The following is a 16,777-nucleotide window of genomic DNA, read 5'->3' as shown; positions in this document are numbered from 1 at the left end:
CTTAATCATTAATAAAAAAATCATTCATGCAAACAAAACCAAATCAATAACAATAATAAAAACCTAAAGCAGCAAAACCAAAACAAACCACAAAACCACCCCTAAAAATCCTACAACCCCACCCTCCCAAAACCACAAAACCAAAAAATCAAAACATTTCTTCACTTCTGAAGACATTTGCACATACACTTGGTTATCAACCTGTTTCACAGAATTTCAAATTTTTTGACTTCTACAGACTGCAAATCCTAAATTACGAAATATTTTCTAACTTATGGCTAGTAAAACATGCAATTAAAAACATACTTTACTTTCAAATGTTAGCTTTATTGCAGGACATCGAGATGCATCCAAAAAACCCACCAGGAATCCCAGGGCAGAACTCTCCAGTTACTGGTCTCCACATGAGATGTGGAGGACATTCCATGGAAAACATTGCCCCTGCTCTTTGCACTGTCTTCATATAAATCACAGCTCATTAGGAGCTCATGGCCTGCACGACACTGCTGTGAGAGCTAACAGTGTTGCCACTTACAGGGACATTGATAGCAGTTTGATACACATTCCTTCAAAATGCATCCTATATTCAAATGTATTTGCCAAGTGAAATTTAAAGCACCTTAAACACAAACTCCTGAATTACAGGTTCAAAATTCTGGCATAACAAGAAAGAAAAACACTCAGGATTATATAATAAGAGGGCAGCGCTTGAGGACACTGAAAGTATATTAGATTAACAGGAACTAATACTAAGAAAGCTCTATCTGATTTATGTAAGAAAAAGTGGGAGGAGAATGGAAAAGGAAATAATATGTCAAGCCCTTAGCTTATTGCATAAGCATACTTCCTTATAACTAGGCAATAATTTTGCAGTTTTTCACTGCAAACTATGGGAAGTCTGACAAAGCATTCGCAGGACATAGTTACCATGACCTTGAACAAAATACTTAAATGGTTTTCCTGTTTTGTTTCAGTAGATCTGCATGCAACATTCAGAGGTCTCTTCCTCAGTCAAATAATATATCTGGAGAGCAGCAAGAGTGGTTTCAATTTAAAACAAAATCAAACCAAAACAGGCCAGTGATCATTTCTGCTGTAGACAGCTGCTTTAACTACATTAATTAAGAGCAGGCACAATATATATTATCAGATACAGGTCACCATGTTCTGCTCATCATGCTCTCCACCATAGTCTACCAACACTACTGATAAAAATAGCAGCTGCTAAAAACTAGCATATAAAAATGCAGTATGGCATCAGCTTTCCAATATACCAGCAATCATCTCCTATTCTTATAATGCATTGTATACTGGGTGTTGAAATATTAAAGCAGAGAAAACTAAATTTTTGGACTGTAAAGCTGAACTTCAAAATGAAGTTGACGCTTCTCTCTTCTTAAATATACATACAGATGCTCTTGAGGCTGTTGTCATACAATTATAGACTTCTATTGCACATTAGAAAATTGCTTACCTTCAAGATTTAAAAGAGCAGAACAAAAAAAGCCAAAACAAACAAACAAACAAAAAAAAACCCCCCCCACAAAAAAAAAAAATAGAAAAAAAAAAAAAAGAAGGGACCTAGCAAAGCAGGCACATGAATACAATGACATTTATTTACTGCATAAGTCTGGGAAATGTCAAAGTGGTAGAATGACCTAAAAGAACCTTATTAGAACCTTAACCATCAACACAAACTCTTTCTCTAAAAATTATAACCAAGCTCTCAGTACAGTTTCATAAAACAAAGGTAAAAATTAGTAATCAGTTTAGTCAACAGGTAGAAGTAGCCTGACAACATTGCATAACCATTTTTAGAAGATAAGCATAGAATTTACACAATTTTCTAAAGGCTGCTTCAGAGGGGGAAAGATACAAAATATCAAATACACAGTTTCTGTTAAACTGGTTTGTAAGTTCTACTTTTCACAAAAGAAATCACAGTGCGAAGTTCATAAGAACTAAAATTTTAGTCAGCCCAAATACGGAAAAGACATGCAGTTACTGCCAAAGCTTGCCTTCAAAGTAAGCAGCATAAAGAAGTTGACAACTTCACTACTTAACAAACACTCTTATTTCTTAATAATGACAAATAAAAGCCATCACTTGGGTGATACTTAACCTACCCTCACAATTATTAACCTAAAATTCTGGTGGCTGACAGCAGTCTTGATACCAAATAGATTACAATAACAAGTTTTGAATTTAGCACTCACTATTAACAATGCAAGATAATCAGTCTTCTCCAAAACTGTTCTCACTTCATCAAAAAAAACTTTTGCAAAAATTTTGTAAATTTTGTAATTTTTGCTATGTCCCATGCTTGTTCCCAGTACAAACTATTGTTATAAATAAAAAAAATCTGCCAAATTTTTTTTGGGAAGAAAAAGAGCTGCAAAACCAGTTGGACCAGTTGTTGCCAAGGTGGTGTTCTACCTGTTTGTTATCGTAATCACCAGTCCTTGTAGCTAATTGCTCCTTTTGTGCCTGGGGCTAAGTTAATGGCCCTTCTTCCCAGACCGTGAGGGGAAGGGACATGGTGGGGGGCATCAGAGAGAATGCAAAATTAACGTCAGGACCAGCATGCCATGGGAGGCTACTCCACCAAACGTACTGAAAAGACCCCCAAAACAATGAGCCAATACAAAATTAAGAGATCAGAGTGATGTCTGGACGTGAGGAACAGAGCACCGAGCCTGCAGAGATGCTGAAAACCTTTGTTGCCCCTCGCCCTAACCAAAGACTTCAGCTGAGGCCAAGACCCTGGCTGGAGCTACCCAAAAGCTGAAAAAGACGGAGTTACACCCCCTGCTCTTGTGAGGATAGGACCCCCAGCTCTGCTCCTACTGGGCAAAGCTGCACATTCCTCCTCCTCTGAGGAGAGGAGACTGCAGATCCGTCGAGCTTCCCAACCTTGAGCTGATCACTTTTAATAAAGGCATTAAAAGGAGAAAAAGTCTCCTACCCTGTTTATTTCACTATCACTTCCTGAAGCTCTTAAAATGCCTATTTTGTAATTACCTGACAAAGTAAAGTAAACAAATCACTACCTACAAACTTTAAGAAGTGATACAACTGAAGGGTAGTCCTCAGTAGGAAAAACTCAATGAATTTTATAGAGTACTCACAAGCATCTATGTAGGTGAAATATTTCTATGTTAAGATCAAAAGGAATTACTTGCACAGGTTGTGCAGTTGCTTGTGACAGCATATATAAAAGGACATCTCATGCTTCACAGGAAAGTAACAGAGCTTACAGACGAGAAATAAAGAAGCAATTCCATGAGATGCCTTATCATTAGCATGTTCTTGGATCCTGCTTGTACACTTCATCCTTCTTACCATATCTGCTTACCAGATACTAGAACATAAGCCTCATCTACTGTCAATATATTGAAAGGGAAATCAAGCTTTCTATCTCCTGGAAGGAAAATTTATAACTCATTCTGCTTCCCTTCATAACACAATTATTTGTCTGGTCTTCTTCCATGACAATACCCATGCCCAGAATGAAACAGGTATGTTTTGATGCCCCTTAAACTCATTTGACTGCAAGAACCTCTGACAACTAAAGATATATGGCTGATGTACAATTAGTAATCTGTATTGCCCATAATGGTCAAAAGAGGTATTCCATCAGAACGGCTCCATTTTGCAAAAAATTAGGAACTCCAGATTTATTAAATGTTGTTTTGATAGCAAATGCTCAAGGGAAAGTTAAGGGATAATCTGTCTTCATCTCCTCTTATAACGGGAAGTTCTTACAGTCTTTCAAAAACCAAGGTCACCACAAAAACCACCTAGAATAACATGTGCTTTGTTTTTCCCAGTCATGCCTCCAGTTTCCAGCAATATTTCAAGCTTCTCTCACACATATAGTAGATTAAGTCACTAACGTAAAAAGCTGTAAGTTTAACACACACAGTATTTTCTAATTGCAACACGAATACTAAGACTTCAATAAATTGCCTTGTTTCCTATAACATGTTGCCGAGGCAAACACCTTATAACTACTATCAGCTACTACCATTGTAGAACAGCAGGAAGGGAAGAAGAGAGTTTGTCTTACAACTTTTCCATGAGATGGCAGTTTAAGGTCTGTCTCTCCCCACACCTCATTCCCTTTCACCATCTATGAATTTCTGTCCCCTTAGATAAAACAAGGCAAACTTTACAGAACTGTGCTATCAATTACATCAGTGGAGCAATTTGAGTTATACTGTAAAATAAGTGTTCTTGTTTAAAAAGAAACAAAAAAAAAAAAACCCTGTATGGATTAGTTCAAACAGATTTACAGCACAGCCTAACAGTTGTGGCAACAGAAGAGTGATGAACTCCAACAGTTGCTTCCTTAAAATCCAGTTTTAAAATGGATTGATGCTGTGACATAAAAGAAAATATCATTGGAAAAGGAGAAGAATGAAAAGCCAGGGAAGAGAATACCAGCACTCAACTCCATTTTTCTTCCTCAGTAAAACTAAAGATTTGAAAGAAATGCAATTATTTTAACAACTCAGAACTTCTGCACTATTTGCTAAAAAGATCCCTACATTTAGGTAGAGAAGATCATTTCCAAAATAGCACAAACATACAAAAAAAAACCCCACAAACTCAAACTAGAGTTACCTCCATCAAAAGTTAAGAGGAAACTAAAGCTTTGTTGCACAGCAGATCCATGACAAAAGAGATACATCCGGACAGAAGCACCCTTCTTGTGAAAACACCCACCTCACGATGGCCATAAAGATATGGCCAAAAGAGGACAGTGGGCTGAAACAAGATGAAGGTACTGACAAGTAACAGCAATACCAGACAGGAGACAGAAATCCCACCTCAGTATTCATCCCTTCCTTTACAGGTTTTAATCTCATATAGGATAGTACACTTTGGCTAAACAACAATTCAAAGAAATCTTAGGAAGATCTGGTCATGATAACTGACAATAGGTAAACAAGACTGCTGTAAGAAAACTAAGACACAGCCGACATTGCACAAGCTTTCCTCTATAAGCTCAAGGTTCAAGATGGTGGTAGTAAAGAGACAGCAAGCTCAAATAAGTGACAGCTTAGTGATCCTAAATAAGTACAGGATTGCACAAGCCCCTAAAGAAAAAAAGATGATAAAACCCTGCTAACACCAAGGAGAAACAACCGGTAACACTGAAAAGGAACAAGAAGTAAACAAGAATTCTAGTTGGGAAGATAAAGAAATAGCGGAGATCATAGAAGATGCTACACCCGGGGAAGTGAAAGAACTTTGTGCAACAACGGAATACCAAAATGAAAATTAGAAAGAAACTGACAAAGAAGTTCTCCAGTTCTAATTGTCTCATCAGGCAAAACAGCAGTGGGGCAACAGAAAGAATTAGCCCAACTGGAATAAAGTCTGGTATGGTCGCATTAAGTTTAATTTAACATGACTCAATAGATAAAGCTGATAAATTTGGTAAAATAAGAAGAAAAAGCGGAAAAAGGCTGGAGGGATAACCACAGACAGAAGTAGTGGCAAATAAACAATAATCAGAGAGTAGAAGGCAGTGCTATCCCTGTAGGGAACGCTCACTTAGGAGTTGGATTCCATGTGTTGTGGGTTCCTTCCAACTCAGAAAATTCTGTGGCACTACAGACATCCAGGGAGAATAACACATCATGTGGTAGAGGATTACATATGCTATTGAAAGCAACAGAGACCAAGGAAGTTGAGAAAGATGTGGAATCCTTGCACCTTGGGCACAAGAAGCCTGTAGAGATATAAACTGAAGACAATTCCAGCATAACACAGAATCTGGACTGGAATTGATTTAATATGAAGAGGAAAGAGTGTGTGACAACAAACACACATTGCTCTGTTCAGGAATTTGGAAAAGAAGGGAAATAGACTAGAGTGGTGTTATTTTTAAGGATGGAGAATAGCAACTCAGAATAAAATTAGGAAGGGAATAAGATGGCAGCAGGATGTAAAAACCTGAAATTTGAAATTAAAACAGAAAAACTGAATGAATGGGGCTTTGGGTAGTTAAAAAGGCAGAAAAAGCAGAAAACAAACATGAGACTACATCTCTGTAAGTAGCAATCAATAGTGCTGAATAAAGGTAAACATGTCAATTCTAATCAGTTTTTCTCTGGAAACCTTTAGATTCTGCTGGGGAAGAGACATAGAAATAGGCCTAAGACAGAGGCCTTTGGAGAGCCAGCAAAGCAAAGGAACTGGGAAACATATATAGGGGGGAAAATGGCTAATTGAGTATGAAATAAAAGCTATGAAGAAAACAACAAAGAAATCTATCCAGTTCAACAGTCAGTCACAGGTAGATGAATTATCAGAAATGAGAGGAGAAGGTGGTAGTCTTGAGAAAGGGACTTGGAGATGCAGTAATCAGATAAGATGGTTGTGATAAAATTATTACAGAAGTGATAATTTCTGTCAGAAACAGAAACGGGGATTAGCAGATGAAAATCAAAAAGGCTAGAGCGCTGAAAAATAAACTTAATGAGAAATCTACTTGAAAAACAAAGTCATAAGGAATGAGGGCATTCATGATAAGAGGAGAGATTATGTCAAAGACCAATATGAAACTACAAAGGGAGAAGCAAAAAGTAGGTGAGGAAATGTGAAGGAATGTCTGATGGACCCCTGCCCAGGAAAAATGTAAGAGGAGGAAATGCAAAGACCATGGTAGATGAGGAACACAGCATTTTTTTCATGATAAAAGGGATGATAGGACAGACATTAGGACCTAATGTAGTGCTGTATGAAATACAGCAAGGTTTCTGCAATCCATATACCAGACAAAACTGCTGATAAAATATTCAGCAACTAGCCTTTGATTTGGATTTCCTGAGGAGACACACCTTTGCTTACAGTTAGGAAATTAAATAAACTGTCATTCTTTATACTTCAGTCATATGTATATGGGGTACAAAGCTCAATTGTTGTACTGTATCTTGCCATACATAAGGAAGGCAAATGAAAAGTTTACTCTGAACATCATACAGCCTAGCAGCAGATCACAAATTTAACTAAAACCTAAAATCAGTCAGCTGAAACCCATGAACAGGCTAGATATGCAAACCAATTCACCTCTAACATTACCCACAAATAAGGCTGCATTTTCCTTTAAGATAAGAACAGTGAACTGCAATTCAAATTCATACAGAAGAGCTAGAAAGGGCCTAGAAAACACTCCAAAAAAAGCAATTTGGATAGAAATCACAGAAAATAAGGTTGGAAAAGATTTGAAAACATTACTTCAAAACATCAACTTCACTCTCAGTGCTCCAAGTCTGTATCAGCTTTCCTTATGCCACTCCTGACAGATGTTTATCTAACATGCTTTGGTTTTTTTTTAGCAAACCTCAAGCAATACAGACTTCACAATATCCTCTGGCAGTCTACTGCAGTGACTGAACAATTTCAAAATCTGCCCCAAACATTTAGAATATATCTTACTCTCTTAATTCAAACCATTTGTTCATGCACCATAAGGCTGATTGCCTTCCTCTTTGCAGCACATTTGCTATACAGAAAGGATGTTTCCTATTGCAACTGGACAGCTCTCCGCAGTGTTCTGCATTGGAAGGACAGAGCTCTTATATAAAAATAAAAGTATGCCTGAATGGATGAGCTACAAAAACTCATCTCTGTGATGAGTCATCTGGGACAGCAGAAACGGACTTTCCCACATAAGCAGTCTGCTGGAAGCACAATTCAGCCACTGCAAGTGATAAAGCCAAAGGAAACTAACATTTACAAGCAAGCAAAGCACAGCCAAGGCATCAGTCGTGATAGTTTGTACTACAGCCTTCAGAAAAGAGCCACGCAAAAAACCAGCATAGCTTTGGCTGTGTTGTTCAAAGGCAAAGTTAAAATGGGAAGCAGAGCCGCAAACTGGAGCATTGGGTGGAGCTCCCGATTGTGCCTTGCCTGGCAGCACCACTCTGGGGGAAAAAAAGGAGTCAGTACGGGCAAAACAGAGCGAAGGGGGAGGGGGAAGAAAGAAAAGCCGACCTCGGAAACAAGAGATGTGTACGGGACCAATCAAACACAGGGAAATGGATGTAGGGAGGCACCTGAAGCCTTGGCCATAGAGTGAGGAAGGAGGCTGGGATTAGGACTGTCTCCCTTTTCAGAGGCAGTGGACTTGAGGGCTGCCCTGGGCCTGATGACTTTTCTCCCACGGAATAGCTTCTCTCTGTCGGGTGAGGTAGTAGGGACCTCAAAGAACCTGCTGCAGGGAAGGGCAGGGCATGCAGGGCTATCTAGGGAGAGGTACTGAGGTCGGGGGGAGCTGGGGTGGAGATCACAGGAAAGTGGTGCAAGGCACTACAAGGATGGCAGGTGAGAACTGGGAGGTCTGCAGCTGCAGCCATGGCAGGGAAGTGGAGCAGGGAATGCCACAGATTGCAAGGCCAAAGAAGGGCTGCGGAAGAAGGGGCAAGGTGAAAGTGATCCACAGGAGAAGCAGCACACAGAACAGTACGCAGAGGGTGGAAGTGCATAGCATGGTAAGGAGCAAGGCTATGGTGGGGGGTGAACAGCCATGAGCGGGAAAAGCACAGCTACAGAGGGAGCAAAAAGGTGCACAGTTCATGTGCATGAAGGCTTTGGGTGAGTGGATGTATGGGGTGGTACCCAGCCACGAAACAGCAAGGCTACGGGAGGGGAAAGCAAGGTGGTCGCAGTCACGGGAGGGCAGAGCTGTTGGTGGAGGAGCGTGAAGTGAGGAGGGAAAGCAATGGGTTCCCAGCCACAAAAGAGTGTGGTTACAGACTGGGACGCAGGAGAGTGCGCAGCCACGGGAGAACGGCGCTACAGGTGTAGCGAGGGGGATGCACTGCCACAGGAAAGCGGGGCTCCGTGGAGGCAGCTAAGGGGTGCTTAGCATGAGGCAAGCGGTGCTGAGAGGGGCACAAGGGGATGCACGGCCGCCAGAGAGCGCGGCTGCGGAGGGGACAAGCGTCTGCGCAGCCACAGGACAGCGACGTGGGCAGACCCGGGGCCAGGGGGAGGCACAGCCGCGGGGCGGGCAGCGCGGCCAGGGCGAGTTGTGGCAGGGCCCTGCAGCGGAGGGCGGCGGGGTCAGAGAAGGGAGGGGGACACAGGCCACTCACCTGCGCGGCAGAGCTGCAGCAGCCCATGGCGTCCGCTGGTCTCTGCCCCGTGGGTGCCTGCTAGGCATCCACTCTCCGCGACTCCCCCGCCCCGGGCGGCGGCGCGGCGCGGGGCGTACGGAGGGCGGCACTGAGGAAGCGGCGGGGACCGCGGGGCCCGGTCAGACGAGCGCGGCTGCACCACAAACGCCGCCGCGGCGCCCCTTCATCCTCCTCCCCCCCAGCAGACGCGCGGGGAGGGCGGAGCCTGGAGGGGGCGGGGCTTGGTGGGGGCGGGGCCAGAGCACTGCGGCGCGGGGGGTACCTGCCCGGCCGGCGGCCCCGCCCCCGCGCCGCGGCCGTTTCCGGTGTGGTGATGGCGGCAGGAGCTGGCCGAGTTCAGGGCTCGTCCTTCGCTCACCACTCGCCTTGCTGCAAGGTGCGCGCCGCGGTGGGGACAGCTGCGTGTGGAAACCAAGCTCTGATCAGCGGGGCTGCCCAAGAGTCTGAGAGCTCGCCCGCTGAGAGCAAGAAAATACCTGATCGTATGGCCTGGTAGTACATAAGCATTTGCAGGCGAGAATCTGTAGTAGAATAAATCACCATTTCTACACTTCTTTTAATGCTTCGAGGGATAGTGATTCAACCACTTTTCTGGGCAGCCTGTTCCAATGCCTCACCGGCCTTATGGTGGAAGAATCTTTTGTAGTATCCGATATAAACCTCCCTGGGTGCAGCCTGAGGCCAGCTTTTCCTACCTGAGAGGAGGGGCCAACCCCCACTGCGGTGCAACCTCCTGTCAGGGAGTTGTAGAGAGTGATAAGGTCACTCCTGAGCTTCATTTTCTCCAGGCTAAACTATCCCAGCTTCCTCAGTCACTCCTCATAGGACTTGTGCTCCAGACCCTTCACCTGCTCCATTGCCCTTCTCTGGACACACTCCAGCACCTCAGTGCCCTGCAGGGCCTGGAGTTGGACACAGAACTTGACGTGTAGCCTCACCAGTGCCAAGTATGAGGATTCTGCTGGCCACACCATTGCTGGTACAGGCCAGGACGCCGTTGGCCTTCATGCCCACCTGGGTATGCTGCTGTATCATGTTCAGGCTCTGTTCGTGTTCAACATCCCTCGGCTCTCATCCACCATGCAGCTTTCAGCCACTTTTACCCCAGCCAGTGGCACTGCCTGGGATTATTGTGATCAAGGGCAGGACCTGGCACCTTGTTGAGGCTCTTACCACTGGCCTTGGACCACCAATGCAGCATGTCCAGATCCTTCTGCAGAACCAGCCTACCCTCAGTGTGTCAGTATTCCCACACAATTTGGTATCATCTGCAGAGTGACTAAAGGGGCACTTGATCCCCTCGTCCATGTATATTGATATATAATATATTACATAGGCCCCAGTACTGAGCCCAGGGGGGCCAGTGACCTGTTGCCAGCTGAATGTGGCATCATTCACCACCACTCTTTGGGCTCAGCCTTCCAGACAATTTTTTATCCAGCAAACAACACACACATCCAAGCCATGAGCAGCCAGGTTCCCTAGGAGAATACTATGAGAGAGAGAGTCAAAGGCTTTGCTCTGGTCCAGATAGACAACACCCACAGCCTTTCCCTTGTGCACTAAGGAGATCACTTTGTTGTAGAAGGAGATCATATTGCTCAATGAGTATCTGACTTTCCTAACCCCATGCTGGCTGGGCCTGATCGCCTGATTGTCCTGCACATTCTGTGACCAAGAATGACCAGAACTCGTGGTCTGTTCCACAATCTTCCTGGGCACTGAGGTCAGGCTGACATGACCTATAGTTTCCCAGATCCTCCATCCTGTCCTTCTTGTAGTTGAGTGTCACATTGGCTAACCTCAGTCCCTTTTAAGGTATGTTTACTGGTCCAGCAGTTGTGTTTGAGCACAACCTAAACATATGAAGCAATACTCTGTATAAAGTTTGGGGTTTTTTTCTGAATCTTAACTCAGTAGCAGAGTTATCTACTATTCTATCAATATAGTAGAATATCCATGATTAGAAATAGTGTTGCAATGACTTAAATATAAAATGATCCTTTTACAGGCAGAATGAGGCAAAAGAGACCTTGTGACTAGAAAAGGAGTTTTGTTAGGCTTGCAAGAAAACTGAGAAACTGACATGTGGGTGAGTTGTGAATCACACTGGGGTTTTTTTAGCTCTTGTCAGTTTAATGGCAAGTAGAATCATGGAATCATATTGGTTGGAAAAGACCTCTAAGATCATTGAGTCCAACCACAACCTGGCACTACCAAGTCCACTGCTAAACCATGTCCCTTAATGCCACATCTTCATATCCTTTAAATACCTCCAAGTTTGGTGACTCATCAGTAGCATCACAATTTTCTGATTTTGTAGTATCTGGTTAAAATAGTGCTTTACCTTTTTGCATGTATATTGCTATTATTTTCATTGTTCCACCTCATTCTATCCAGATACTTATCTGGTGTTCAAAGATGTGGCCATGAAAGAAATGTTTTGCAGGAACACTCTCTAGCAGGAATGATTATTTTGCGACTGACACAATAATTGATAACAAGAAATTCGTAGCCAATTCTTGTGTAACTTTGGAGCCATCAGAATCTCTGTTCCTCCATTTTGTCTTTTATAAAATTGACTTTTGTCTCAGTGTTTCTCTTTTCTGTTTGTTTGGGTATCAGAAGAATTATGTCTGTGCCATAGATGTTATTTAGTCAGTCTCTTAAACAGCCCAAATTAATTTTTTTTAAATAGTCTACTCATTTAGGACTTTTGCTTCAATAGTTTCATTTAGGACCTCAAAAGGTTGTCATGGAAATTAAATTCTGCCTCCTACTTTTTTGCATGTAGACTAAACATATTCAGCATGATTATCGGAAGAGAGTAATGCATTAAAAACACATGACATTAAAAATGTCTGCCCCCCAAATTTGTGGACACTTAAAACCCTACATTCTAGCCAATAATGAAGAGCTTTGTGCAGCTGCAGAGAGGCAATAATAACTTTATAGTGATTAAAAAATACCAGTCCTTCATTGGCTAGGGGAGCCTTTATGAAAAAGCTTGTAAAGACATAACAGCTGTAGCGTAGGTAACTGGGGTTTAGTGCAGATATATGACAACTGTAGAAATTATTTGAACAGATATGAGTGTTAGAAATAATCTCAGAATCTCTGCCTCTGGACTAAGGAGATTAATTATGTTTTTGGTAGGGATGCAGTAATAGCAGCAGCAGCAGTTGCCTGACTGTCACTAGTTTTACTGTACTTTGTCTGGTCAGTCACACAAAGGGGAGGAAAAGTTAAAAGATTCTGGTTTATTCATAATTATATGAGCTTTTATATTTATTTGGATTAGCATTTCATGAAGGAACTGAACTGAGGCTTGCTGAATCTTAGTTCAGTAATACAGAAGTTGAACTTCAAGCGTATGTCTAAGTGCATTTTTTTAATTGGGCTTTTTTGATACCTTTCTGAATCTGAATGTAATAGGCTCTAAGGCATGGTTACATCACAAGCTGCTAAAGAGCAAATCTGACTGCCCCAATTTACTGTTAATGAGAATCTACCTATTTTTCCATAACAGATTTGAGTCTGCCCTTCTGCTCTCGCCAAGAGCTTTACCTGTATTTTCATTTCATTGCTAGATTGTAAGTTATGTCCCAATTGCTTCTATTCTGAGAAGGAAGCACTAATTATATGGTAATATTTACCTTTTCATTTCTCACCAGGTGCAGAATCGTGACCTTGCTCAGCCGTATTTAAAAACCTAAGGATTTTACAAAGTACAATATAATCTATATCTTTTGTTCCATATTAATTAGAGAAATACCTTTAAAATTGTTTTAGATAAAATTCTATCCACATTGATATGTTCTTAAGTATAAATTTTGGGAAGGAATTTTTGAACAGGCTCAGTTTTGAACAAAATGCTCAATTAAGACGTAGGCAAAACTTGGCCTTGCCATTAATGAAATGGGGAGCAATGCATTGTGCAGACTAAAAACTGAATATTGCACCAGCAAGGTGTTGTAGCAGTCCGTGTGTTTGCATCCTTCTTCTAATTGACAAACTCTGCTTATTATCATTCTGCTGACTTCTTCCACCTACTAATAAACCTGCATCTATATGTGCTTGGCAACCACTCTGAATTTTTAAAAATCCCATCCAGTGTGCTTAGCTTTCATATTCCTGAGGTTGTTCTTATTTGATTTTGGCCTTTTTGGTTGTTTTGGTTTTATGGTTTTCAAAATGTATTTAAATACAGAACCACATGTATTCTCTCCATAATGTGCCTAGTGAATGGACTTAGCTGTCATACACATGTATCGATGCAGGATTAGGGGTGATTCTGCTGATTTCAGCAGAATTGTAATGGAAGTGCATCATGAGAAGGAATTGCAACAAACACACGGCAAGTAGGCTTTCAGCCTGTCTCTATGAGCAGGGGATGAAGCCCACTGACTTATTCAGACCTCTGTGGTCCTACATATCTCAGAACTCACGTGAAACTGATCATCTTTCTGAAAAGTTAAACCATGCCATTGCACATTTTTAAGTGTTGTGGAACTACAGCATTGAGGCTTCTGTCAAATCACACAGGATACCAGTAACAAAACAGAGAACTGAAGCTGTATGTTATAAACTCCAGCTTCTATACTGAAAATCCTGTCAGTTGCAAATTTTTGTCAGTCAAAATAAAAACATTCAAGGCATTCTTCTTTGAATTAGAATAGTAGGATTCTTGCAGTCTTTTTGATTGCTGGCTAAGAAAATATCAACAATGCTCAGTAAGTCTGAGTTCTTACCAGTTAAGGCTAAGATTTTCTTCTTGCTGCATGTCTGACCACAGAAGAAGAGGTCAATTCAGTAAACTCTCTGAAAAAACCAGAAAACCTATTGTGATTCTACTTCTAATTGGAGCCCCATAAATGAGTCATATCAGGTTTGTTTCAATTTAAAACTGGAAACTCCAAGGAGAGAGAAAGAGCATAGGGCTTTTTGAATGAATCAGGAAGGTGAAATTTTCTTTCTCCAGTCCTGAAACATTTGGTCCATTATACTCTTAGAGATGTAACTTTCTGGTGAGAGGATAGAGGTGTACAGTGGAGATCCTCTCCGTAGGAGGCCATCAAAAATATTCAGGACTCATTAGAAGATTCTCATTTTAGTGTGTTAGGAAAATGTCTTTTTAAACATTTAGTTTAAGTACTGCTTTGTATCTGTGGTAGTACATTCATGCTGTAATGAAAGTAAAATGGATATTCTTTTTATATTAAAGCATCGAGGTTTTGCCCTATTTAATACCTGTTGGACTTCATTCTGATGTCAGATCACCTGTGCATGAAGAACAGTATGAATAGACCATTTCATGCAAGCAAGACACCTGTCACACATTTACATCATTACCAGCCTGAGCCAGAATCATTCTAGCAATTTGCAGCTGAAATGTTCCATATCCAGTATCCAAGCCCCCAAAATATCCAAAAATCCAAATCCAAAAATTCTCAAAAAATGTTCTTTAAAATACCTGTGATGGTGCAATGATGGCATGGTAGCAATCAAAATTGTAGAATTTATTTCAGCCTATTGAGAAAGTTTTGTGTTACCCAAGGGAGACATACAAAGCCAAGTACAATCCTTCCTGTAGAGACTGTACCATCATAATACATGATGAGCTATTACAATCTCCTGTCATTTCACTCCAGAAGAGTTACGGCTCCCATAGTGAGGATGTAAGACTACAGATGGAGGACTGCCTGCAACAAATCTCTTACAAGGCTGCTGCTGTAAATCTCTTGGAGAAGAGTCATTGCCTAGAAAAAACTATGCTAAAGGGACTTGCCATTTGTTTTCTTAGGGAAGATGGGAAGAGGGTCTACAGAAGAGGTACTGTTCCATTCTACACTCTTTAATGTTGTGCTAGGAATCACTCATCAAGGAAGGTTCAGCTGTGTCTGGGAGAAAGAGAAGAGAATATATTCAAAGTGTAATACTTTGGCTTTCTGCATTTTATATGAGAGGGGGAATAGAAATCCCTCTCCAGAGGCTGAATTTTTTATCTTAGTTATATGATGTTAGTTATATGTAATTTCCAGGCTAATGATTGCGAGATTGGCACAGGTCTGGACTATTGGTTGTGCTGAATATTTGCAGTGGGCTCAGAAGTTGTATTCAACTCGGGTGCAGGCTGAAGACCAAGGAGTGCTTTACTGTAGACACAAACACTCATTCATATACTCAGTGTAGGTGAGTAGACACTGATAGAGCTCAAAATACTCTTGTGTGTCCTGTGTGTGAGTCCTTGAAAGTAGTCTTTTGAGACTTTCAGGCTCAGTTAAACCAGAAATGTGGATAGAGATATGGGACTCTCAGGGGACTGCGTAATTCAGCTCCGTACTGCAGCTTACAGTATATATACAGCCAATACAGCTGGCAGTGACAGCTAACAAAAGAAGATAATGGGGCCTTCATGTTGAATTTCACTATATTTTTTTCCTTCTGAGGTGGCTTGTAAAGGTCCCAGCCTCAATGCTTGGTTGTTCTTCAGTAACTCATATTTACCTTTAAAATTAGGGTAATAAAAATTTGAAAAGCAGTTTCTTTTAATACAATGGCCCCACCACTTCAGTTACAAAAAGAAGTAATTATATGGGTATAAACAGGAATTGAGATTTATTTGAAACTGACAATGTTAGCTTGCATGTTTCCTCCCTATATAGACATGCTTATCTTTAACTTCATAACAAGTACTTTGCTTAGTGAAAACCTGTAAGTGATGAAAAGAATGTTTGGAAAATGGTGTTATGTTCATTTTTCTGGCTTACAGAAAATATGGGGACTTTCAGAAGTTCTACATATTCATCAGGTCCTGTTAATATTGAGTTTCTTCTGGAAAAAAAAAAAAGGCGCATTTTTTGTTTAAGAAAATAACTGCAGGTGGTAGAGCTTGTGTGAACTTGTGGGCCTAGTTGGAGGGTTTCCATCCTTGTTGGTCCTGGAGACCAGTATGGTACTGTGAATGATGTATTTTCTCCAGTGAATAAAGGTTCTGTCTGCTGAGCAGTATCAGCTGTCAGGCTGCCCATGTCCTTTGAACCAGGCATGCATTAGTTGGTGCAGTCTCATACCACTAGCTCTGGGGTCTTAGGCTACAAAAAAATTGGATAGGAGAAAAAATCCTTCCCCATCTGCAATAACCACTGTAGTATAAACACCAAAGAAAATACATTGGCTGACAATATTCTTGAGAAGAGCAAGTTCTAATAACTTTGAGCATTTTTTCCGGTCAGCACTTTATCTTTGATTAGCAGGTCTTTGATTATCTAGAGGTTATAGCTCACCTGGACAGGTACAGTTGCTTCTGATTGTTCATTCAAACTCAGAAAGTATTTTATAGGAACAAAATCAGCCAATGTTATTTTTAGGTTTATTTAGTTTCATTTTGGCTATATCTCTTTCCTTTGACAAAATATCCCTCTAAGTACTCTAACAAGTTGTTTTGTGATGTATAGGATTTGTCTGCAGGAATTCTATTTCCCTGCCTTTCCCAAAAATATTTATTCAACAGTATTCCAGAATGTTCTTGTTGCTCTTTGCTTCTATGTGACATGATTCTAACTCCAGCCTCTTGTCACCTGCACCTGTTTTTCCTGTTATTAATGCTTTTGTTGACGGTGTAA

The 16,777-nt window shown here is 41.2% G+C and overlaps 1 protein-coding gene across 2 annotated transcripts in view; it reads right to left on the bottom strand.

Moving 5' to 3' along the window:
• The window catches only part of SLC44A1 (solute carrier family 44 member 1), a 72,081-nt gene extending 62,742 nt beyond the window's left edge, over positions 1 to 9,339 (bottom strand). For both annotated transcript variants that reach the window (XM_071424721.1, XM_071424722.1), the window contains exon 1: positions 9,111 to 9,339. In XM_071424721.1, the coding sequence (XP_071280822.1) occupies positions 9,111 to 9,137 (27 nt within the window). In that variant the 5' untranslated portion in view covers positions 9,138 to 9,339. The remainder of the gene's footprint in view (positions 1 to 9,110) is intronic.
• Between the last annotated feature and the right edge of the window lie 7,438 nt (positions 9,340 to 16,777).

The sequence above is a fragment of the Agelaius tricolor genome, unplaced genomic scaffold, assembly GCF_023055355.1.
Source record: "Agelaius tricolor isolate 1412-34295 unplaced genomic scaffold, bAgeTri1.0.p SCAF_4, whole genome shotgun sequence".
Taxonomy (NCBI): domain Eukaryota; kingdom Metazoa; phylum Chordata; class Aves; order Passeriformes; family Icteridae; genus Agelaius; species Agelaius tricolor.
This window is presented reverse-complemented; position numbering and strand designations above follow the sequence as displayed.